The sequence below is a fragment of the Lampetra fluviatilis genome, chromosome 40, assembly GCF_964198595.1.
Source record: "Lampetra fluviatilis chromosome 40, kcLamFluv1.1, whole genome shotgun sequence".
In the NCBI taxonomy this organism is placed as follows: Eukaryota; Metazoa; Chordata; class Hyperoartia; order Petromyzontiformes; family Petromyzontidae; genus Lampetra; species Lampetra fluviatilis.
Window position 1 is genome coordinate 525,116 of NC_136314.1, and position 25,726 is coordinate 550,841.

At 47.8% G+C, this 25,726-nt stretch overlaps 1 protein-coding gene across 10 annotated transcripts in view; it reads right to left on the reverse strand.

Moving 5' to 3' along the window:
* The window catches only part of DOCK3 (dedicator of cytokinesis 3), a 225,305-nt gene that overhangs the window by 38,924 nt on the left and 160,655 nt on the right, over nucleotides 1-25,726 (reverse strand). For 9 of the 10 annotated variants that reach the window (XM_078874835.1, XM_078874834.1, XM_078874841.1 and 6 more), the window contains 16 exons: nucleotides 22,751-22,857; nucleotides 21,596-21,785; nucleotides 21,018-21,115; nucleotides 20,749-20,832; nucleotides 20,296-20,396; nucleotides 19,741-19,822; nucleotides 16,351-16,521; nucleotides 15,022-15,214; nucleotides 13,868-13,995; nucleotides 12,322-12,429; nucleotides 10,307-10,405; nucleotides 7,914-8,008; nucleotides 5,754-5,829; nucleotides 4,655-4,755; nucleotides 3,261-3,319; nucleotides 255-403 (listed from right to left, as the gene is read on the reverse strand). In XM_078874835.1, the coding sequence (XP_078730961.1) occupies nucleotides 255-403; nucleotides 3,261-3,319; nucleotides 4,655-4,755; nucleotides 5,754-5,829; nucleotides 7,914-8,008; nucleotides 10,307-10,405; nucleotides 12,322-12,429; nucleotides 13,868-13,995; nucleotides 15,022-15,214; nucleotides 16,351-16,521; nucleotides 19,741-19,822; nucleotides 20,296-20,396; nucleotides 20,749-20,832; nucleotides 21,018-21,115; nucleotides 21,596-21,785; nucleotides 22,751-22,857 (1,841 nt within the window). The remainder of the gene's footprint in view (nucleotides 1-254; nucleotides 404-3,260; nucleotides 3,320-4,654; nucleotides 4,756-5,753; nucleotides 5,830-7,913; nucleotides 8,009-10,306; nucleotides 10,406-12,321; nucleotides 12,430-13,867; nucleotides 13,996-15,021; nucleotides 15,215-16,350; nucleotides 16,522-19,740; nucleotides 19,823-20,295; nucleotides 20,397-20,748; nucleotides 20,833-21,017; nucleotides 21,116-21,595; nucleotides 21,786-22,750; nucleotides 22,858-25,726) is intronic. The other variant, XM_078874837.1, reaches the window with a different exon arrangement.

The window sequence follows — 25,726 nt, forward strand, 5'->3', positions numbered from 1 at the left end:
TCCTGAACGGTGTAATGTTATTATTATTATTATGATGATTGACAATAACTGAGACTTTTAATGTCCCTGGAAGACTCGCAGATTTCCCAGGACAGCAGCTGCCTCGAAAAAGAGGACGATCCCGGGGAAAACTCGGACAGGTGGGAACCCTAAATACGACACGGCCACCGCAAGCCCCCCGCAAGCCACTTGGCCACCTGCTCCCTCGTTGTTGTTATTTTTTTGATGTTGTGGTCCGCCGGCCATGACGTCACCTGCTTGAAGGAGCCGTTCTTCCTCTGCTCGCAGTCCATCATTTCGTGAAAGATGGGGATGAGCACGCGCCTCAGCTCTGTCTGTGGCACCAAGGTCACCTCGAGGAAGGGGCCCAGTAGCCCGGGGATGAAGTGAGCCTTGTGGTCCCCTGGCACGGATACATTCGACCGGATTCATCCAATGAATTCATCGGTACGCTTGTTTTTTTTTTGCCCCATTGTGGTAGCCATATACTGCACGGCTACCACGATGGCGCTATGATCAATAGACGATTGAAGTCTGCAGTAGTTGGGGTGGGGGGCAATGGTGGTGTGTGGCTTTTTCCAACTTCTTTCACACCGTACATGGCCAACCGTGCTAATTGGAGGTGCGGGGAAAGGACAACAAACGAGTTTGTGTAAATTTTCAAATTTGGTAAATTCGGACCGTGACTGTGGCAGACGTGGTCCACACTTCTCATCAGCAGCATTAACCAGGGTGGCCACTGGTCTCGAACCGGGAACGTCTGCAACGAGTGGCCAAATCGTACGGCCGCTCAGCCACGTCGCCGCCCCAATTAAATCTGAGGTAAGGGGAACCACCCACAACCCAGACATGCGGGTTCAGGTTTATGGAGGCCCGGGGGAAAATACCAGATGAGGATCCCCTTGGCCCTTTTCTGATGCTCTCTTTGATGCGAGTCCCGGGGGGAATTTACCCCACCTGCCACACCACCCCACCGTCCCTGTCGACGGCCTTGCATGCTGATGAGCAGTGGGCCGAATGCAGACTAAATAGCCTATCCGCTGTGCATCACATTTTAATGGGGGATGGCCCACTTAAGGATTGTTGAAATATTGGCCAAGAGCCCGTTCCTGCATTCATTGGGAGCAACACTCTGCCCGCAAGACACCAACGCAACGGAGAGCGAGCGGTCCAGAAACTCGCGATAACGCCTTTTCTTTTTTTGCAAGACGTTCAATTATCCACGCCGAGGAGTTTTGATGCGCGGGATACGCACGCCTTTCAGGAGGTTTTGAAAGTGTTTTTGTTCCAGTCACAGAGTGAATTAAACAAAAGCTTTTCACACACCATTTCCCTCCAATTCGTCCTTCTATTTATAACATGTTTCAACCTGCCTGTCAAAGCCTTTACTGGTGATAACAAAAAAGACTAATTATTACCACCACCATCCATCCATCCCAGAAGAATTCCCTAATCAAAACTCTATACCATAGAGCTCGTTGTATTTCCGACCATCACCACCTAGCCAGTGAACTGGAACATGTACACCAAGCCCTCAAGATGAATGTATATTCAGACGACACAATCCGTAAAGCTATCACCCCAACAGTTGGGAAAGAACCATCTGAGGACCCAATCAAAACCATCACCTTGCCATACATAGCAGGGGTCACCAAAAAGATTTCCAAAATTATGAGCAAACACAACATCCAGGTTCGATTTTACACAGTACATAAAATTCGTGATGTGATCCCATTTGTGAAGGATGTAATCCCTGACATGCAATACCCCGGCGTCTACAAACTAAGCTGTGTCTGCGGCAGTAGTTACATTGGGGAAACTAAGCGACATGTCTCGGACCGTGTTCGTGAGCATAAGGCAGATCTGAAACACAGTAAGACCAATACCTCGGCCGTGGCTGATCATTGTTTTAATGCTGTGGGCTCACACGAAATAGATTTCTCCAAGACGAAGGTACTCTGCAAACCCACTGGCTATCAGCAAAAATTCGTTCATTAAGCCATCCAGACATATAGACACGCACCCAATTTCAACCGAGAAGATGGGTACAAACTGAGCAATCATTGGAAGGATGTTATTAACCAGTTCAAGTCATAACTGGCTGTGATGTTTCCATCCTACCCTCCGATGTTGGCAGTTGTTTTCGAACAGGTTAAATGTCTCACACTCACACAGCCGCCGTTGCTCGTGTCCTCGATGTGGCGGTGGCTCTCCGATCTTACATTGACATGCTAATCTCTCCGATCTTACATTGACATGCTAATCTCTCCGATCTTACATTGACATGCTAATCTCTCCGATCTTACATTGACATGCTAATCTCTCCGATCTTACATTGACATGCTAATCTCTCCGATCTTACATTGACATGCTCATCTCTCCGATCTTACATTGACATGCTAATCTCTCCGATCTTACATTGACATGCAAACTTCTCACTTTAACATCACTAGCCCCTCCCATTTCGTTTATGACCCTTGGGCTACACCCATTTCAAACCTTTAAAACAGCCTGCCTCAGCAGCTTTTCCCCTCTTTTTTCTCCTGATGACGATAGCTTGTGTTGCGATTAAAAACGTCGTGATATTTTTTTTTTATTCACTTTATTTTCATTTTAATTTGTATTATTTTATTGTTATTGTTTTTTCTATCTACGTGACTTTACCGAAAGACCCAAAGAATATTACCATTTCTCACGAGCCCTCGTTCGTGTTACATATCACTTATTTTAGCGGTGCAGACAGATCCGTTGCGAACCGTGGCAATGATGCCCACCGAAGGACAACGTCCTCCTGCACAGATTCTCTGCAGATCGTTGTTGGGGGTGAACGCCTATTTAGGCCGGCAGGTGGTGTGGCCAGTACCACACCTGGGCCGCTTCGTATCAGTGCTGATGTTTACACATCACACCAGGCACTTACTTACGGCGGAGCTGACCTGGGTAAGACCCAAGACTGGTTAATATCATTGCCCCATGATGTTAGCCGCAACCGGGAATTGAACCCGCGATGCCTTGCTCGCAGTACGGTGTGCTAACCGCCTCGCCACCGCTCCCCACAATATACGCAAAGACAAAGATCCCCCGTATGGCCTTACAGGACTGTTGGGGCAAGTGTTGTCAGCAAGCACCTATGAAGGCCGGCACGGTAAACGAAGGGTGTGGGTGGTCAGCACCATACTCGACACACACAGATGTGCATAGATATACAGACATATTCAGTACCGTTAATGTGACCACAGAGTGGCTGTGTGTGGACTCACCAAGGCTCTGCCACATTCTAAAGACCTCGTGGGCCATGAGGACTCTCATGTCTCCATACCTGTGCATGACACAACAGCAACCAGACGCGGAGAACGATAATATTAATGTATATTTCTCCAAGGTGGTCATGGCAAAAGGTGCAGCCTTAGAGGCCCTCTCTAAGATGTCTGGTCAGTGTGGAAGAGTAGGCCAATATAGCTTCTCGAGAGGCTCTCGAGAGCTCCTGCCAGTCGAATGGCGTGACACCCTGCAAGAGGTCATTTCTGTGCGTCCGTGTGGAACCACAAATCTCAAACGTAATTCAGTGTACGAGTTGGTAAAAGCGGGTTTATTCATCTGTATATAAAATATGTTTTTAATAACATGGCCCTAAAGCGTTTTTGATTAAATCATAAAAAAAACCAGAGCCATATTGTGATTAAAAAAAATGTACACGTATGTTAATTTGCACAGCGACATACATTTTGGTGCAAGCATAAATATGATGCTTGGACAACAAGAATCTTGATAAAACATGACAGCGGCTAAGTTATTAAGACTTACATCTGATGCATGACCCTGCACTTTACGCTCTTAGTCAGTCCTGCATGCCATATCTCCTTTGCGCACCCTTACGTAATCTCCTGTCCAACCCCGCTATAACTGAAATGTCGAATGGTCTGCGTGACCTCTTGTAATCTCCACAATCGCACACTTTAAAATAAGGCACAGTATATCGTATTCTGCGAGCTAGCCACAAATGAATGTATATATAAACCGTAAGAAAATTAATTAGCGGAGTCAATAAAATGACCCGTTAATCAGGGGAATTATGGAAGAATCCCCGCGTACGTTAGGTGCAAGATGACGATGATGTATTAGCTTAAGGCTTTACGTGCACAATTTTTAGAGATGCACGCAACAACGCGCGAGATCATCATGTTGTCAAACCAGTGGATTTTTTGCAGCGGCACCGTCCGCTTTGTCCTTCCTTAATATTTTAGGCACTACTGGCAGGCAGGCAGGCAGGCCAATCTCAGAGGTTATTAATATCGCAGGTGTTTTACATTATTTAACGATGCCACAACACTCGATATATATTTTTTAACTGTGTCCTATCCGCGCACGGTTGCTGGCCATTGGCATTGAGGGTTCTTTAGACCTGTCATTTGATCCGAGACAATTTTTGTGACCGTAAAAAAACATCTTTTTTTTCCTGCACTAAGTTGTTTGTGACCGTAACTTCTCTTTAACTTCATTGCTGTATTTCAATTTATGCGGTTGATTTTGTCATTTTTTTGTGACCCAGGTCACTCTTGCATACGAGACTCATCCACAACAAGCAAAATGAAAATACTAAATCCCTCCACAAGCTCCCTTTTGCCAGACGGAGTGTAACCACGGTGCAACTCACTTGCTCAGGATCTGCTTCCTCTTCAGGGGGCTGAAGGCTTCCAGCTGCAGACTCGGCTGGTTGATGAAGAGCACCGCGAGTGAGAAGTAAAACGTCCAAATCTGCCAAAGCCGCGGGCAAAGAATGCGCAGAGTCGAGTCTTGTCGGAGTGAAGTGACGTGTTATTGTGAAACAATCGTGAAACGTCGCTGTCTTCCATGCAATCATTACTGTGGTCACCTTTGGACATAACCATCATTATCAACTTCGTCCATGGATCGTCGTCATAAACAATAATAATATTAATAATCATCGTCAACAAAAAGAAGAATCCATCATCATTGTGAGATCATTATTACCAATTATCATCAGTCATTCATTGTCATGCTCATCACTCTAATCATCGTTCGTCAATTATGACTATCCGTCATTCATCATCAACATCAACAATGATTGTAATCATCATTCATAATTTGACAATCATCAGATGATCATTATCATCAATCATCAGCATCGCTATGCATCAACTGTCATCGACATCATAACCACCACCATCTTCATGATCATCATCATCGCCAAATATAATAATTAATTATTGTTACTCTTTGGTTCTTTCGGTAAAGTCACGTAGGAAGAAAAATAAAATTAAACAATCATATATTACGACGTTTCGATCGCAACACAAGCGGTCGTCCTCAGGCGGAAAAAGTTATCCCGCAGTGGAACTGCTGAACCAGGAAGAACACAGCGAGAGAGCTGTTACAACAAGAGGTTGTAGATGTGGTGAAGGGCAAGCAGGCGGGGTCTGAGCTGGAAAGGAATTCCATCTCCGGACGCAAGCACGTCAGTTGTGTTAATGGGGGAGATTCGGGAAAGAGATTCGCATGAACTGAGCTTCCATCGCCGCATAAGAGTATCGTCCCCGCATATGCGCACAACAGCAGTGTTAATGGGAGATGAGCACTATGTTAATGAGAGATTAGGCAGAGAGATTAGGGGGATTAGCAAGTTAATGTAATGTCTTTGTGTTATCATTATAAATAATTATCAACATTATTACATTCCTTCCTGCAATTATTATCAACTTACATAAATCACCGTCGTCATCACCGTGCCTTACCTGAATGTCAAAGGATTCATTGCCAAAGTTCTGATGGAGGGCTGGGCTCAGTTGCTTCATCGTTGTCACAATTACACTACAAAGAGAAAAAAAAGATCCCCCATGTAGCCTTGACGGACTGTCAGGGCAAGTGCTGTTAGCGAGCACCGATGGAGGCCGGCACTGTGACAGACGAGGGTGTGAGTAGCCAGCACCACGCCCGCACACACATCAACACAATCACACCACGCACACTATATATAATTCACAGCCCTTATAATCCACTGCTGGATGAAGGCCTCCACAAGCAATGTCAGTCGGGGGGGGGACGATGTAACTATATTGTTTAACCAAATTAATTAATTTGTGAGAAATGATTTCAAATTTGGCAAATATGAACAGCGGTTCCGGCACACACGGACTCCTCTTGTTTTTGAATATCGTCGACGGGGCCGTCAAACTCGGAGCCGACGAAGCAGTTTTGTTTTTACAAACACCCCCCAACCCCCCCCCCCCCCCCACCATGGTATTAACCAGGGAGGCGCCGTTGCACTTAACCAGGTAACCTTTGCAACAATCGTCAAAACGCGCGACCCCACTCGGCCACGTCACTTTTCAAGAGACCGTTCCCTCTAGCCGAGTAAGCCTCCTTGGACCAAATGCAAACTATTTTTTGTTTTCATACCAGGTAAGGCCGTGCTGAGCTTTATAGCTTTTTTTTCAGAAGCGACCTGGCTATCACAAATGAAAGCTCAACTAAGTGGTTTATCGTCGTGTGGAACATGTATAGCAGCCAAATACTTCTCAAACTCACATTGATTCTAAAGGTGGAAGGAAAAAACCGGAGGACCCGGAGAGAAAAGCAACGCGACCACGGGGAGAGATACATGCAAAACTCCAAACACACAGGTTTCACAGGCTCGGAATTGAACGCAGGACCTCCTGTACACCAGGTGAGGTATTTGACATCTCGCCACCGCAGCACCCAAACAACCGAATGGGAACTTCCAAAGGGCTATAAGACAATATCAACTCTATGCCATAAACATTGACTGTATCCACCCGGTGCTTCCCACGTCTATTTCCCTGTAAAGTTATATTGGAACCCTATTGGATATTCCATAAAAAACCCCATCTCATACCACTTCATGACAAGAACAAAAAAAGCCTCGTAAAGAATATTTTTTGCCATTCCATGACATGGATACGAGTTGCTTCAAGATCAGTGGCTCTAAATCATGTTGTCATAGCGGACCCCAAAGTGAAGACCACTGGTAGTTGTTGCATTGTTTAATTTACACTGGCAATCATTTTGTTTAATACAGATTAGATTTTTTAAAATCTTAATTATTTGTTACATTTCTGTGATTTTTTCTGCCTTGTGATGGGACTTTGTCGGATGAACGTTGAGATTCATAAGGACACGGGGTGACCAATAAGGTCTGAATTGGTCTGTAATAAGGTAGGCTCTGATAAGGGGTTGACAGGTATGAATCATCATCATCATGGCTATTATCATCACCATCATTATCATCACAATTAACATCTGCAATGTTCAATCCACTGCTGCATAAAGGCCTCTACAAGCCATCGCCATCATGATCCTGCGATGGATTAATCCACCCGGCACTGTTTGTGTATTAGATTATTGTTTTTGTTTTGTTTTAGATCGCGTCAATATACATGTGTCATTAAAACCCGCCACCACCTGACACAGCCGTTTAGTAAGGTTTGTCACGTAAACAAAAAATGCCGATTTGTTACTAGTTCAGCACACCGGTGTGGTGGGAGAGTAAACCCACACCATTTACAATTCGAGTCCGACATTTCGCCGGTAATTACAGCCAGCCTCATCAATATTATCCATCAGGCGATGGCCAATTATGGTTGTCGCCCGATAGATAATATTGGTCGCGAAAGCCTACGTGTTAACCTGAGCCATCCCCATAAGTTCACTTTTTGTTGACATCGATGTTCCACAATCGATCGCCAGAGCTGTGGAAAAATCCTCCTCCTGTTTCGGTCTTATAAAATGTCGGTCTTGTAATTATAGCCTTAATGGGTCCTTACCTGGTCACAAACAAACCTATATGGCCATCTGTCTGTCTGGTGCTTGAACCGAAGGAAAGAAAAATGAATAAATCCATTCCCTCCGTGAAATGCTGATGTGAAGCTCATTACCTGCTGATCACCATCCTCATAACCATCCAGTCGCGCGGGAAGACCTCCTGCTTCATGAGGATGCTGAAGACGGAGAAGATCTGAAGGACGAATTCCTGCAGTGGCCAAGAAGTGTCCCATTGCACACAAACAAAGACAAAAGATCCCCTGTTAGCCTTAACAGACTGTTGAGGCAAGTGCTGCTAGCGAGCACCTATGAAGGCCAGCACGGCACACGAGGGGGTGAGCGGCCAACACCACGCCTGTCCGCCTTTGTCTCTCTAGTGGCGATGTTTACACATTGCACCAGGTACTCATTTGATGCTGAGTCGACCTAGGGGAGGTCCAGGACCGGTTCAAATAATCGTCACTGGTGTTGTCCGTGAGCGGAAATCGAACCCGGGTCACCAAATCTGTAGCGCAGCGCGCGCTAACCGCTACACTACCGCTCCTCCTACAAACGCACACACATTGGGACACTGTGTTGGAAGTAGTGCACTCGAATAAATAGCCAAAAACTCAATGTTCATTACTTAACACTACCCTAAAAGTAAAACAAAAACATGTGCGACTTGATGTTTGGAGCAATGAGAGAGATGTTTTTTTCTTCGATGAAGGACTGCTACCCAAAACGTCATCCAATAATTCTTTTTTATTTTACGGGTGCTTTTTAGGGTAGTGTTATAAAAGGGGGGGGGGGGGGGGTTTGGGAATAATGTAATGTCCGAAGTTTTGGGCAATGAACCTTATTCACAGCAGCGAGGAAAGACCGTCGGCCATGATGTCACTGGTTACAAATTGTGTTTGCTTATAGGGCGGCGCTTTTTGACATCCCAGGCGTCTGTGACAAATTTGCGCCGCATTATCCACACGCTGGATTCTATTATGTCACAGTACATTGAGTACTCAGACTGTTTGCACCGGCGCTGTAATTTGTCGTACAAGCATTGATTTGGATGGGGGGCACGTCCGAATGCACACCAAGGGATGCCCAGCAGCGCTCGCTTCGGCTTTGAGTGGTTTGCGAGTAACCGCCGTTCGCCCGGGGCAAATCAATCCTCCGTGGAATAAGGGATGTTGGAGGATTTGTCAAGAGCAGCCTAACGAGCGGCGCCTACGAATACCGGAAACGCACATAATGCAGTCATTAATTGCGGGACGCCTCGACATTAAAGATGCAGCTTTCTGCAATTACTCGCCCGGGCCACTTCTGTTGGCAGGGCCTCTGTTCGGGGCAGCTCTAGGGGGTAGCTTGGCCTGCTTTTTCACGCTGGCCAGACATCTTGGAAGAGAGGGGTCGGGGGGTTACCCACGCTTTACCCCACCGCACGCGAATCGCCGATCGACTGCAGCATACCCATTGACACTGCTGGGGTAGACAGAGGCGGTGGTGGGGGTGGGGGAAGATTTAATAAACTAGCAGTATTGGTTCAACTGCTGCGACGGGTAAGTTGGGTTGAACCGGTTGACCCCACTGGATTGTAAGTCCTGTGCCGCTAACCGTTACACCACAGCAGCAGTATCACCAAAGCCGATAACATTCCCCTGCCGGGCCAATAGCAGCGCCTAATTCTCTTGGAATTAAACCGCTTTCTAGAAGCACAAGCAAAGCCCGATATTAAAATGTTCAACACGCAAGTCTGCACCGGCATCACAGAATGCGGGATCACCATCATAGCTGGATATGTGAGTATTAATGTCGAGTGGAACCACATTACAAGCAGTTTCATAAATAATACAAATGTAACTGTGTGGATGTGTGCACTGGTAAACCGCTTGCCTATGGGAGACATTTCCAAGCTAATGAATGGCATGTGGACGTTGGGGCAATTTGTACAGAGAGGTAAATGACGTCTGTTGGGACTTATAGTTGTTAACAGATGAATATGAACCTCCAGTACGAAAATCCCTCGTTTGGATTCTACCGTCTGAGAATCAACAGTTGTGTCAAGCTTTTTAAACAATTGCTGCTGGATTAGCAGATGTTATCGATATAAGCACTCAATGTTAAATATTGTTAGGTTAAATCTTGACTTAAAGCTTTCGTGACTGCAGGAATTCATATTCTTTGGGTCTTTCGGTAAAGCCACGTAGATAGAAAAAAATAATACAAATATCACAACGTTTCGATCGCAACACAAGCAATCGTCATCAGGTGAAAAAAAAATCATGTTGCGATCGAAAGGTCGTGATATTTTTATTATTTTTTCTATCAACGTGGCTTTACCGGAAGACCCAAAGAATATTGTTAGGTTGCTCAAACCAATGCCACGTGATATAAATATTGGTCTGCAAGGCCAACAGGCCGATGGACCGAAAGGATATTTGTGTTTTACACTTGGAGACCCAGAATGGAGATCTCCTCATGTACCGTGGCAACGCAAGACGAGTTTGTGCACGGTGTGACCAATTACCTTCAGCGATTCTTTGGAGGAAAAGTTTTCGAGGAGCTGCTGGTAATGTCTGTCAGACATCTGTCTCAGCAGAGACAGCAGGCATGACACATATTCTCCCTGCAGCAACAACGACAAAAATAACCACGTGTCAATTTCCCCAGGTCTCTCGCGTGGAAGAAAGAATGAGCCTCAATGGGCTTCCAGCTGTTGAAACAAAGGACACGCTGACTTGGATTAAATTGTCTATGACTAAAGATCCCATTGCCTTTGAGTCACAAAGCATTCAAATGCACACAGGCGTTGGAAGCTAATTACCTCCCCTCCCCCGCCAATTACTGCAAAATTGTGCCATCGACGTCGTTTCATGAGAAGAAGACATTTTCCATCACCGGGGAGCACTCAGCGGCAAGAAGTGCATCACCCCGTGTCGGAGCGGTGCCAACAGAAGGTGGCGTTGCAGCACTGCTTCCGAAATCACTTCCGTGGGGACTTTTCCATCCACGCGCCTTTTTTTGTTATTTGCCCTTTAAAGTATTTGTTGCTCGTCGCATGTAACTCCAACTGAAAATCGTCGGTCTCCCATCCGGGATTTAAGGAAATTTAAGCGAAAGGCTAAATTCGACGCGATTGGATTTTCGTGCGGTCAACGGAAGACAGGACTGCACTCGAGAAGCAACGGTTGAGTAAATAATGGTTGGCTGCAAATTGAATTAAAACCCGGAATCTCTTGCAGTGCGTGCTGATCGATGACTCAAACTTGCCTTGCCACCTTTTGGCCACTCCTCTCGTTGACACTACTTAATTGCTCCTTCCCCAAGTTTTTTTTGTTATATAATGACAGGTCTTGCTTAAAAAACACATGGCTGGGAGCTTCATCAATGCGCAATGGAAAACATAATGGGTACCCATTATAATTTAGATGCATTCATTAATCCCCCACCCCCTTCGCACGTGAAGGGCTCACAAGTGACGTCGTCACACCTATCCCTCTATTTAAGGAACGAAACAGGAGAATTTCTCCACAAAGTTTGGCTGATGAAGCTAGTTGTAATTACTGGCGAAACATCATACTCAGATTGTAAATGTTGTGGATTTGCTCTCCAAGACACAAGTGTGCTGTACTAGTGACGAATTGGCCCGTTCTGTTTACGTGACAAACCTTACTAATTGGCTGTTGGGTGGTGACACATTTATATATTTACGCGATCTAACCCAAAAAAACTATATTATGGATTTCATTCTCGTTGAGACCACCGAATAAACGTTTTAAAAATGTGGACATTCCATCTTTTTTTCTGTTGCAATGCGTTTTATAATCATTTACAGAGAGTGTTAGAATTGAATGTGTCCCCAACTGTAGGGATAAAAAAGCTCACCGTCAAGGAATTTCAGAAGTAATTCTCAGATATCCATTTCCGTAAGCCATTATACAACACATAGAATGATTCATTGCTCTGTGAAAGTTATTAATGTTCACTCGAGCTCTTGGCATGGCACCAATCGCACAATTGGAATACAATTAATATCAAGTATGTATGTGTGTTAAACTTCTTTCGCAACGTACGCAGCCACCCGCGCTAATCGGAGGTATGGGGGCAGGACAACAACCTAAACACAAAAAGCAGTTTGAAAGAAACGAGTTTTCAATCTAGATTTAAAAGCGCAACACTCCAGCGGCTTTCTAATATCGGAAGGTGTATCGGGTACAGAACATGTGAGCAGATGTGCTTAAATATGATGACTACATTTGTGGAGGGTCCTGCTAAGTATTTTGTAATTTCCCAGTTTGAGAGTAACTTTTCAAACTTGGAAGTGTTTGACCATGATGCCAGCACATGTGGCGTACTATCTTAGAACAAGATCACGAAACCTTTGAGGGCCACTGTGGAGCGGACGGCACGCCTTAAATGCTGAATACAGCCGCAGTATTAACCGGGGCAGCCGTGGTCTCGAACCACGAGCCTCTGCCACGAGTGTGAACGGCGCAACCGTTTTGCCACGTCGCTGCCCAACGAACAACGAGTGTTGCTGACCACAAGCTCGTGTCGGAGGCCTTTACTCATGACGCCAGCGACGGTCTTCATCAGCACCTCCAGCAAGCTCTCCACGATCATGTCCACCTCCTCGCAGACCCGCGGGTCCTGCCAGGCCATCACCGCACGCACGCACGCACATCGCTTCACCAATGAAACTCACGGGGCCAGACCGGGACATATCGTGGGGCAGAAGGATATCTCACAATATTGGCAGACAGGGGAAAATACGAAGGAAATGCATTGTCATGAGTGGCAATAAACTGACAAACCCAGGACTTTTAATCTCCTGGGAAGACGTACATGTTTTCCAGGATAGCGGCTACCTCAAAGGAGGATGATCATGGGAAAACCAGGACAGGTGGCAACCCTAGCCAGACCGTATATCGCTATTACCAGTAACATCAGAGGTGGAAAACTGAGAGCGGTACCAATTTCTTTATATGGGTCAATAAAAGTGAAATATGTGATAACATTTTGCTCTGAGAGGGTTATCACGTAATTCCCTTTCCTCGGCCCTATGATTAAATCAGCACCACTTAAGTTTAGGGACACTGCTGTGGTACAATGGTTAACGCGCTGAACGTTGCAATCCAGAGACTGCCGGTTTGTGCTCCCGCCACGGCAGCTGCAACAATGGCCAGTTAATGCAGACATGAATCCTTGTAAAAAGGTTTCAGTTTTGTTGCCAGAAACAAAGGGGAAAAACCCTATTATTATATTTTTTTACTGGCAAAGGAGGTCTAATGATGTAGATGCTCACCCCGAGCCCTCATTACTTTGATAATGGCATTGCCTTTGAGCTGTACGCCTTTTGGCGTCCTCTGGTCGAGCACCAATTGGATTGAGGCTCAAAAGAAAGCCGACCTTGGTGTGGACCAATCAGTTTCAAGGACAATGCATATATTATCATAGTATGTTTTTTGTTTGCATTTTGACTGCAAGTATTGTGGTTAATGCAGACATGAATCCTTGTAAAAAGGTTTAAGTTTTGTTGCCAAAAAAGGGGAAAATCTTATTATTATATTGGCCAGATGTCTTCAATCCACCTTCACCTCTCTCTGTCTACCCAGTAGTATGAATCGATACGCCACAGTTAAATCTTGATTTGAAGCTTTTGTGACTGCAGGAATCCATACTCTTTGGTTCTTTCGGTAAAGTCACGTAGATAGAAAAAATAATAGATCACGACATTTCCATCGCAACACAAGCAATCGTCTTCAGGTGAAAAAGAGTACCTGAAGACGGCTGCTTGAGTTGCGATCGAAACGTCGTGATCTATTATTTTTTCTACCTACGTGACTTTACCGAAAGAACCAAAGAGCACGCCACAGTTAGTCGATTGGCTGATTTCATGCGGCAGGGTAAATATGTGGGTACGCCCACCTCGATCCGGCTGATGTGAAACAATAGGGACTTCTCTAGAGAGATAACTTTTTTCGTAATGAACACTTTTAACATTTTTCACGACGAGAAAGACGGACATGACAAGGGGAGTTCGTCCGCGGTATTTTTGCGCCGCTGAGATTGTTTGCCGAGCCCTTACGCCGGAGCTCTTCTTCATGATGGAGAAGATGTTGCTGAGGATTCCCGAGCAGACGAGGGGCTCCTTCTGATGCTCCAGGTGCATGCGGATGTGATGGAGAACCACCGGCAAAAGGAATCGCCGAGACTCTGCCGCCGGAACAAGGGGCCCCCCCGCCACGTAAACCGGTTAGATACAAAGCACTTAACCGTCTGCCCATTAACTTACACCCCCCACCCACCGAACCCCCCCCCCCCCCCCCGCACACAGAGATGCAAAAACGTGTGGCGGTTCTAGGCTGTCATTCGATCGAATTGAATATTTGCTTCGATTTCTTGCTGCGTTTCAAACCGTCTTGCCCTTGTTGTTTCAATGCCCGACAAAACTAAGAAACATTCACCAGGCGAGAACCGTCAGAGACAAATAATTCAGTGCAGTTTTGAAAACGGCGTGCTATTGTCTGCAACACCGACGTGCGTGGGCGTTTACACATAACGACGGAAGCCGCGGCTTTGTTGAGAAGCAGTAAGCAAGCCGGGGCCTGTAGGCCCGTTTTCGATGTCGAGTTTGTACAGTTACATTTGCACAATTAGCCTGAACTGATCGTTTTCATGACATCTGTATATTTTGTGATATTTGAAAACAAACCGTAAACATACGATTCTTACACGCACGATCTTGCATTTATCTTGAGCGCAAGAACACATTTTAACTGACGCATAAATGCTTCATCACACGCCCACAGCAAACACAGGCCCAGTCAGCGTTCAGTGTTAAATACAGCAAAACCCCAATTTACGTCTCCCCCTTTTACGTCATTTCACAAATACGTCGTCACTTTATTATTAACACGGCCACCCGATTAGCGTCGCCTCAACCCACACTTATATCGTTGACAGCATCGTCCGTTCTCTTTCGTACCCGTCACCTCGGCCTTCGTCTCCACCTAGCCTGTAAATCGCTTTGATCGTACGTACGTACGTACGTGAGACTTCTTTCCCACCGTACGTAGCCAACCGTGCTAATCGGAGGTGCGATTTACGTAATTTGGACACTCACCGCAACTTTCAGGAATGCATCCCCACTGACGTAAACCGGGGGTTGCGTTACCGTATCGCGACAAGAGAGGACTTCAGGGAACTTCAGGGCAAAGTGTTCGTCGTCCGTCGTCGTACCCGGGTTGAGGAAAAGCTTGCTCTCTACGGTGCGCCCCACGCACTGCAGCCGCACTGTGTCGAGGCCCGGCGCGGCGTGCTGCACCGTGGGCAGGCTGCCCAGCGCGTCGCGCACCAGGTCGGCCACCTCGCGCGACTTGAACATGCGCAGCAGCTCCTCGTAGATGGCCGGCAGCGACGTAAGGAGCGTCACCTGCGGGGCCGACGGAAATAATTAGAGGCGCGATGAGGGAGGTGGTGGGTGGGTTTGGGTGGGTGGTTTGTATTTTGGTGGGTGGGTGGGTTTGGGTGGGTGGGTGAGTGGGTTTGGGTGGGTGGGTTTGGGTGGGTGGGTTGTTTTTGGATGGTTGGTTGTCTTTGGGTGGATGGATGGGTGGGTTTGGGTTGTTGTAGAGACGAACGGTTGGAGGCAACACGTTTAACAATGGATACAGTGCGTAGCGAACCCTTAACACTTGAAGGGGTTACGGCCCCTTCACCCGCTGCCTAAGGAGGTACCGCCTCTGGACTGACGTGCCCTACTACTGGGGCTACGTTCTCTGGGTCCTCCGGCTAGAGGTGACCTAGAGGAGGCTGTTCTGACTTGTTACCCAGCTAAGGTACAGGTCCCGACCACTGGCCCGCTCGGTTCCGGCCCTTAGAAGGACGACGGGTGAGGTAAGTCTCAGGGTCCTAGCTAGCTGGGCTTCAGTCTTCAACTGGCTAGCTGGTCTTCAGTCTTCCACTGGCTCCCGAGCTGTCCAGAGGCCCGGCTTTTATACAGCTCTGGAGGCGTGGCCGCCCCCGGCCACGCCTCCCTTCCAGAGAGTTCCGAGGGGGGTCCCAGGGGATCCCAGCACACCCCGCAGCCCCCCCCCCCCCTTTGTCTCGGAGCTCGGGAATCTAGCGGCCCCTATGCCGGTCCGAGGTATTACCGCTGGTGGACCTCGTTTGCAACTGCAGGTAAGTAACGCGACCCATTAGTACACATGTGGCCCATTTACAGCGCTCAATATATACAGGGTGGCCTATATCAGGATCAGAATTAGAATCAACAGGGGCGGGTCAAAAACGATGAGAGTGAAAAGTATAGGAAAGGTAGGAAAAAGTCGGAACGTATCGAGTTGTGGCATTTAAATTAACAAATTATTCAGGATCATTTAATTCATTTGAACAAACATGGCCGAGCGTGGTGCTAGCCACACCATGCCCTCGTGTGCCGTGTTGGCCTTCATAGGTGCTGCTCGTTAACAGCACCTGCTCCAGACAACCCGTGCAGGTGACACGGGGAGAGGGGAGAATGTTTGTCGTTTTTGCTCGCGAGCGTAGATCAAGGCGGCGAGCTGACACCTGCGTGTAGACGAGCCCCTCGTTGTCTCTGCCGTCCTGGCACAGGATGAGCTTGATGGAGTGGAAGAGCTCTCGGATGGCTGCGCGGAACTCCTCCTCCTCCAAGCCGCCGGTGGCGCGCGCGTACAGGCTGCGCGACTGCACCACGAACTTGAAGAGGTACTCCATGGCCTGGGCCAGTGAGGGGGGACACCGGGGGGAGGGGGGGGAGGGGGAGTGGGGGTCAGAGCAGGGCAGCACCTGATAGAGGGGATTATCGCGACGTGTTTTTTTTTTGTCACACGGAGGGGTCACTCAATGGCGGTGTCGCTGAATGTTTCCGCAGCAACAAGAGAGGTCCAAAGGCCCACAGGAGGAAGTCCCCCAGTTGCCTGAGCAAAGCCGAGGTGGGCGTTGGGGGCGGCTGCCCCGGGCCCCCCACCCAAAGTGGGGGGCCCCTGCCAAAAGGAGAAGCCACATTTTTGGCGGTCGGGGGGTGGCGGTGTAGGCGGTGGCACGAGGATGACTGGAGGTCTGTGAACAAGAGCCTCATAGCTCATCGGATGCCACCCAGTCCAAATCAAGGTTCCGATTCTGATTCGGACACACCTTTGGGCAAAGTCAACTGCTCCTGTTCGTGCGGTCGTGCCGCCTCATGAAGGAGGACAGTGAAACCGGCGCACGGGGAGACAAATGTAGCCATGATGCTTCCGGTCAACGGTTGGGAGGGGGGGAGGGGGGATGCAACCTCACCGCACCGCGTCATCATCGGCAGAGCGGCTGCCGAGGGTGCAGGCGGTGCAACATTCATGGAAGGGCCCAGGCTCCGGGTAACAATGAGGAGCGAGATTGGGCAGTGGACAATCAAAACATTTCCGTGATATTACGTTGCCCTCCCGTCCCCATCGGTAAGGATGTGAAGGACAATAACCTGGGGGCGGGTGTCCAAACAATAACACTAAATGCAAGTTACTTGTGAGCAGGGGTCACATGTTACTTGTGAGCTTTCTCTTGGCTTTACTGCCACCCTTCAGGGAGGCAAGTTACTTGGTTCACTGATGATGAGGGCCGGTACATTTGTGTTTATATTGGTAGAAACCTCCTGGTTACACCAGCCCACAGGGGATTATTGTGTCCGTTCGTCGAACAGGGAGGGGCTGGGTGGGGAGGGAGGGGCTTGGTGGGGAGGGGAGGGTGGGGGGGGAGCTGGGTGGGGAGGGTGGGGAGGGGCTGGGTGTGGAGGGTGTTGCTGGGTGGGGGGGTGGGAGGGGTGGGGCTGGGTGGGGAGGGGCTGGTCACCCCGTGGTGCCCTTATAAAACTCAACGTTTGACCTACTCACGCCGGCTTGTCCCCACCTCACAGTTGGGCATATTTGCGAAATACACCACGCCGCCATTGACCCTGGCCATTGGCCGAGCAACCCAACGTTCCTACCAGATCCCTCCGCAGGAATGTGTTTGTGATGAAGAAATAATTCGTAACTTTAGGCCGACCCGGCGTGAGAAGACAAAAACAATCATCCTTTGCGCTGGACTTTTTGAGTGTCCAACTTGTTTGCTTTTCAGAGTTTTCTAATTGTAAGAACAGGCTCGAATATATATTGTGCAACAGATGTCATTTTATATTCCTTCCAGATCATCATTATAATTTACAAACAGGCACTGATTCACTCACGAGAATCTACGTACACGTTAGTTGTGAATAATTACACGCACAAAAATTAAAAAGCGGGGGGAAAAATCTGAATACAAAACACTAATTAAAAGAAATAGATTAAATATGCTAATGCAAGTCCCATCTGGAAAAGTCTTTATCCTCAGTGGTGATCTCCTGAATACACTGAAGAAATATTACCATATTTTCTGGATTTATATGATGTGATTTTCCCCCCATTGTATTTCAAAGCGGAGTTGGAGGTGCCTCTTAAAATCTGGATAAAACATCGTCTTCCAGGAGACGCGTGTTAATCTAAGTCTTCAGAATCATTTTTTCAGAAGACGGTTCTCTGTAGCAATACATCACCACTCCAGGGGACAGAAGATACATCGGCCATTCAAAACAATTTTCCAGAAGACATCTTCTCCTCATTGTAATTCAACTCATCCGTAATCATCTTCTCCATAGTACTGTATTCTCCCGATTACACAGTCATACCTGTCAACCCCTTATCAGTGCCTACCATATTACATACCAATTCAGACCTTATTCGTCACCCCGTGCCCTTATAAATCTCTACGTTCATCCTATGAAGTCCCATCACAAGGGAGAAACACAAATAGAAATGTTTTTTCCCGTATTGAAACGGCTGTACGCCGTATGGACCTGAAAACTCAATTTCCCTCTACAAGAATACGGGGTAAACCGTATGGGTTGACAGCTATGTAAGAGACACATTTTGAAAAATGCCCCCAAAATTTTGGGTGCATCTTACTTTCTAGAGTGTCTCAATCCAGAGAGTACGGTATTATTAAAAGCTATATATATATATATAAAACATGTATAATTTGTTTTATAAATATCCAAATAAGAGCACAATGTTTAGGAATAAAAAGAAGAGATTTAAAAAATGCAGTAACTTGGTCCTTACTCTTTGGCTCTTTCGGTAAAGTCACGTAGGTAGAAATAAAACCAAATAATAAATCACGACATTTCGATAGCAACATAAGCCATCGTCTTCAGGTGAAAATCGCGATAGCCGCGATGTCTGCTGCGAGCAGCACGATGTCTGCTGCCTCGACGATGGCTTGTGTTGCTATAGAAACGTCGTGATTTATTTGGTTTTATTTCTACCTACGTGACTTTACCGAAAGAACCAACGAGTATGGATCCCTGCATTCACGAAAGCTTCAAATCAAGATTTAACTTGGTCCTTTGCACGTATTCCTGACAACACCGATTTGTAAATATGGACGGTGTTCATATTCTTAGGTTTTTTCCTGACAGCGATTTCAGCCGCATTATCTCTACATAACAAAAAGGCTCAGTCCCTTCTACACGCACCTCTACATCATCCGCACCTAGTTTACACAACAAAGGCTCATTCCTAGCAGCGTGCTTCAGCCGCACCGAACCTCACAATAATACTATTCAGGGCCTACCTTGGCTCCTCCCACCCTCAACCAGTATATATACAAATACTGTGTTCTTGGAATTTTTCTCACTTGATACAGCTATCGTGCTGTGACGGTTCCACCTGAAGACGGAAGCTTGTGTTGCCTCCGAAACGTTGTGATTTTTATTTTACTTTTATTAATTAAAATGTTTTACCTACGTGACTTTACCGAAAAAACCTAAGAATATGAATCCTTGCAGTCACAAAAGCTTCAAATCTAGAATGGACGGTGTTCCCAGTCGGTGTTTCATTTTCGCACAACTTGTACCACACCCCGCACCAGACAGCATCCACTAACCCTCAGGGCGTCTTGAATATGCTCGTGTCGAATGCTGTCCAGCGAGCGATCCAGGTACCACTTCATACAGCGCAGCAGCTCCCTACGTGCGGTGCACAGCGTGAGTCACATCTCGTTACGGTTACACGAGTCACCAAGTGGCCTGCCATTAATTCTGTATCACGCTGATTAAAAGCTGCACGGGAGAGGTAAGACACATCGTCAACTTTTAGTTACGAGAAAGAAAAAAAAAACCTCAACACGTTCGTGACTTTTACTACCTTGAAAGAATGTATAGTGGCCGATGTTTCGGGTAATGGGCCTTCTACACAGCACGTAACTCTCCGGCCTCTATTTTGAGCTATAAAGGGGGGCTAGTTTCCAAAAACGTCGCACAATTTGAGGTCGATGGAAACGAGCCGCGACTCTTATGTGGGTAAAAATGACGTGGATCAGTGACATTGCACAGACTGTGATAATGATGCCGACTGTGAGGATCACGCGGGGCTATTTCCTGGCTCATGCGAGTCTCTGTTTGGCGACCGCGCCAGCGATGAAAATGCAGCGAACTCCTACTTGTAGGCAAGCGCTCCGGCGAAATGCTTCTGGATGTAAGTTTCCATGACAGGCCTGAAGTGCAGAAACTTTGTGTCTCGCAGCAAATTGACGACGAAGACCTGGGTTGGAAAATAATCACACACACACACACGCACGTACGCAGGCACGCAACCACATTCCACGGACGTACATTTGGTTTGCAGCTGCAGGCCAAAATAAAACCATGCTATTACTCATTTCGATTAAAACTCTAGCAGGCAACGTTTGGCAAAACAAAGAGACAATTAAAAGGTGTAACATGAGTTGGCCTGATATAGCACTGCTTCAAAAAATTCGAATTAATGGCGCAGTCAGGCTCCTTGCGGGCTTGCGATTCGGCAACGTGGCGATCGGGTTTTACAATCCACAACGCCGCAATCAAGCAGCGCATGCTGAATAGACTTTTGTGGGAAATCAGAAACTGTCACTTACCAGCGACTGGAAAACCAAAGGGCCGTACTTCTCTGTGCTGTCATCTAATATGGCGAACAGAGTGTCCAAGATGTCCTGTAAAAACTGCAAAGACAAGTTTGAAATTAATTGGCACTCCAATTTAAGTAGGAATGTACAAAATGATTGCTTGCAACCGACGAGTTAAAACAATGAATAGCTGGCGTTGTTATTGTTGTTGTTTACACTTCATACCTCTGCGATTCAGAATGGAAAATCACCCGGGCAAATTGACCACTGCTGCCGCCTACCTTCACAATTTCCTCTCCTTTGACTTGTCTCAGCCTGCCCAGGATGTCCTGCACAGTGTCGGTGTGAACTTTCCATTTAAGGAGAGCGAGAAGGTCTTCTAAAAAGAAGAAAAAAAAAGAACAATATTAAAACGCCCGATGGCGCTTGAAATCGAGCGCTCAGTAGCGGGGCCGCTCGCACACCTGCCCCCCCCCCCCACCCCGAACATCTTCACTCGTGAGCAGTCGACGGGGGTCACCAAAAAGCACTGACCGAAACTCTGCCGCAGAAGTGTGTACCTCAGAGAAACGGCCGAGGATTCTTCATGATGGGCGAGATAAAGACGCACCGACCATTACAAATTCGTGGCAACTTACATGGGGGCGAGGCGGTGAATTACTCCGCGTATGTTTGTGCGTGGCGTGGGGTGGTAGAGCCGTGGGTAGGGTTGCCACGATATAGTTTTTTCATGAAACGATGTTAATGTTAAGGAAAGGAAGACGATGATAAGGATGACGGTGATGATGACGACGATGAACAAAATTCGCCCCAACATTTTGTCCACGGCTTGCTGCTCCCTCGTTATCTGTGGCCTCACCGTTCTGGGTGAGCTTGGTGGAGCACAGCAGGGTGCTGATCCACAGCGACTCCTTGTGACTGCGTGGGTACACGAGGCTCGTGGTGGACACCGAGGGACCCACAGTCCCCCCGGAAGCCCCCGAGTCGTCCTTGCAGCACGGCAGGCTCAGGTAGTAGGCCGGGTTGCTGAAGCCTGCGCTCTCCTCACACTGACGAGACGACGCGGCGGCACGCACGGTGTGAGCAAGCCACGTGTGTAAGCACATCAACACTGGGAAGACAAAGGCGGCCAGGCGTGGTGCTGGCCACCCGGCCCCCTCGTGTGCCATGCCGGCCTTCATAGATGCTGCTCGCTAACAGCACTTGCCCCGACAGTCTGTTGAGTCTTTGTGTGGATATAGTGTTTGATTCCCACCCACCCCCCCCCCCATATATTTTTTTTATAATTTAGAAATTCTATAAATGCTAATTTAGCTTAACTTATATGGAACGTCGCTACGTTCTGGCGACGTTCCGTAGACTGAGTTTGCCGTATAACGAAGGATGACCGCTTGGGGCCATTAAACGGCTCAGCAACTCAAAAGCGCCGTGCATCGCATCGAAGCTCAACCAATCCAATGCCCTGATGTTGTCTATTCAACGGGACCTCTCAGTGGGGAGGCGTCCCTGTGAGGCACAAGGTACATGCAGCACCGCCATTCAAATAGACATCTGGTCTGCCAAGTCCCCCAATTTATGACCTACTTCTTTTCCGCACTGACCAATGTGGTGCAGTATGGTCAAACAAAGCTCTACGACTGACACCGTGTGGGAAGACCGTCTTCCTCCTTATCAAACGTAAGGGTCACCCGTGCCATAATTACATCTATTTCGGCAGTGTTAGACCAGCGTGACCCTCGGAACCTCTGCAACGAGCGCCAAAAAGAAAACGCCGCTACCGATTTCTACTGGCGCACTTCGCTCGAAGCTCATGCCGCGCCAATTCAGGAAAAGCTCGGCTGGCGCAACGATCGTCCAGACGCGTGACGCCGTCCAATGTGTAACGCGAGTGCACTTCACTCCCGGCGTAAACACGAGCAACGACGGCGGACAGTGAAATGATAGCGATGATTTGTATTAATTTGTTGGATTATGAGCAATTGTGTTGATTGTGGACCGAGCTGTCGGGGATCACCTTGTACACGTAGAGCTCGTGCGTTTCGTCGGACAACGTCGTGCCGTCTTCTCTCATGAGAGGAGTGAAAGCAAAGCCAAAGAGCTTCTTCTCTCCCTTCTCCTTTGCTGCAAACGAGACACGGCGGATTGGCAATCGCATTTCAAGTGACTTAATCATTGGGAACTTTAAGAAACAAAAAATCCCTTCCCTCCCAACTTTATTCGAAGTGCCCGTTCAGATCTCTCGCAGAGCGGAGGACCACACGGCATTAAGAAACGGTCCGCTGTGCTTTCCCACTCACCCAGATGCATATTCACGTCGCATGGCAGCCAAACTGCATTTTACAAGTTGAAATTCTGCTAAATTCAAGATAAAAAAAACTAATTTAATATAACGCATTGCTGACCTCTGGGCCACACGGCCAACCAAGACTTATGTTTTGAAACTCAAGATGGAATCCTCCTACGTGGCAAAACGTACAAAATATATCCATGCACAAATTTAAATTGTGTACATTACAGCCACAAGGACGGCGCATACATCACAAACGCCAAGATTGCCCCTACTGTAGCAGGAGAAAATATTTTTTTACGAAAGCGTTCGCGTAGCATCGTACCGTGCGGTGTGTCTGAGTCACACCTGCGACGGTCATTCACGTTAACCCCTTTGTCGGCCACGTCTCCCCCACCCCTCCACCCACACAAACGCGACACATGACGAGGGGCGAGCGTGTCGCTCACTCGCCCAGTGGCTGCTCTAAACCGCACGGGTCTCTGGCCGCGACACAAACCCGCGAAACAAAGCCCCGCTGCTTCGCTTGCTTCTCCCAAATTCGCCACTGGGTTTTTGCTCGCGTGGTGTGCGCCACGGGGTGGCGGAGGCGATGGTTAACACCGGCAGACCGAGCGGGCGGGCGATGTGCACGGGGGGACGAGGAAGGGGAAGCACCGATACCAAGAAGACGTGGAGGGTCCATTTTTTGCAGGCGGTGAGGCTGTGCGTATAATGTACACGCTCGTGCAGAAGGGCCGGTGGCCCCGAAACGTCTCCTATTAAGTACTTTTCAAGGCCACGGTGTTGTTGAGGAATGGGTTGAGTTTTTATTTTTATTTTGCTGTGCGTGGTAAGCGGGACTGGTGTTTGTCAGCTGCGTGGTGAGTTTAGTAGCATTGGTGAGCTGCGTGGTGAGTTTGGTAGTGGTGTGGGCGAGCTGTGTGGTGCGTGGTGGGTTTAGTAACATTGGTAAGCTGCGTGGTGAGTTTAGTAAAGAGTGGTGGTGAGCCCCGTGGTGGAATTGGTGAGCTGTGCAGACTAGTTAGTAACGATCGGTTTCCGTGCTTTTTAAAATTTTCATGAAAACAGCGGCGTCTATAACAGCAGTGCCTACAAACTGACGAATGGCCGAACGTAATAACCACGGGGCAAAGGAATTAGCGGCCAAGGATTTACATCAATCACATTATATTTTGTGATGAAGAATAAGCGTCATTGAACAGATAGACAGACAAATATATGACTACGCTACCGCCCCCCACTATATCCATACACGCATACGTTAAACACAAGACAAAGTTCCCCCCTATAGCCTTAATTGACTTTTGGAGCAAGTGCTGTTAGCGAGCACCTATAAAGGCCGGCACGGCACATGAGGGGGTGGGGGTCCAGCCCCGCGCCCGACCGCATTTGTCTCCCCAGTGGCGATGCTTCCTACACACCGCACCAGGTACTCATTTGAGGCTAAGTCGACCTAGGGGAGGCCCAGGACTGGTTAAAAAAATCGTCACTGGTGTTGGCCATGAGCGGGAATCGAACTCGGGTCTCCGGGTTCGTAGCACAGCGTAGTGCTAACCGCTACACTACCACTCCCCACACACACACACACTACCCATTTATAATATGCTATTAACCAAGCAGCCAGGGGTGGGAGCAGGGTGTGGGAGGGGGGCATGATGGTGAACCCCGACTCCAGCGCTCTTCATCGCAAGGCCCTGCAGGCCACTGGCGGCCCCTGACGTGCGGCCCCCCGACAACGCACAAAGAGTGACAACACCCCCCACCACCATCGTCGTCATCGTCGTGACACTGATGATGTATCATCGGCGACAGCGCCCCCCCCCCGCACGCCTCCCTTCTGAAAACGGGTGAAGAACACCGCTCTGCTCCCTGGGAAGCAGACTAGCTGACTGCTGCACGAGCGACGCGGAAAAAACATCTCCGGCGCGAAGTTTCGGCTCCCGTGCCGAACGGCGGCCACCACTCCGCCGATGGTGGAATCTCGCCGCGACCCTGTCCCGCGGGGACAGGGTCGACGGGGCAACGAGAATGCGCACGGCACCCTTAGGGAGGTCCCGGTTGTAAGAATTGGTTTTCCCCTTTCTGGCAATACAACAGTTGTGTTACGTTGTTAAAACACCAAACAGAAACCTTTTGCAAGGAATCGCGTCTGCGTTAACCACACACGATACTCGTGGTGAACATGCAAACACAAAAAAAACATGCTCTGGTCTCTAACAGTTTTCGACCAGAGGACGCCAAAAAGTGAAACACTGTTAGAGATGAGGCTCTAAAGAAAGTTGTCTCCGGTGTGGACCAATCAGTTTCAAGGACAATGCATATACTTCTAGATTTGAAGCTTTCGTGACTGCAGGGATTGATACTCTTAGGTTTTATCGGTAAAGTCACGTAGGTAGAAAAAAAGTTATTTTGCTGTGCCTGTTTTACACCTGATGAAGGAAGCTTGTGTTGCCTCCGAAACGTCGTGATTTATTCTTTTATTTCTACTATTATTATTTCTATTACTTTTATTATTTACTTTTATTTTTACCTACGTGACTTTACCGAAAAAACCTAAGAGTATGAATGCATATACTATCAGAGCATGTTTTTTGGTTTGCATGTTCACCACAAGTATGCGTGGATAATGCAGACATGATTTCTTGCAAAAGGTGTCTGTTTGGTGTTGTAACATCTTAACACAACTGTTTCATTGCCAGA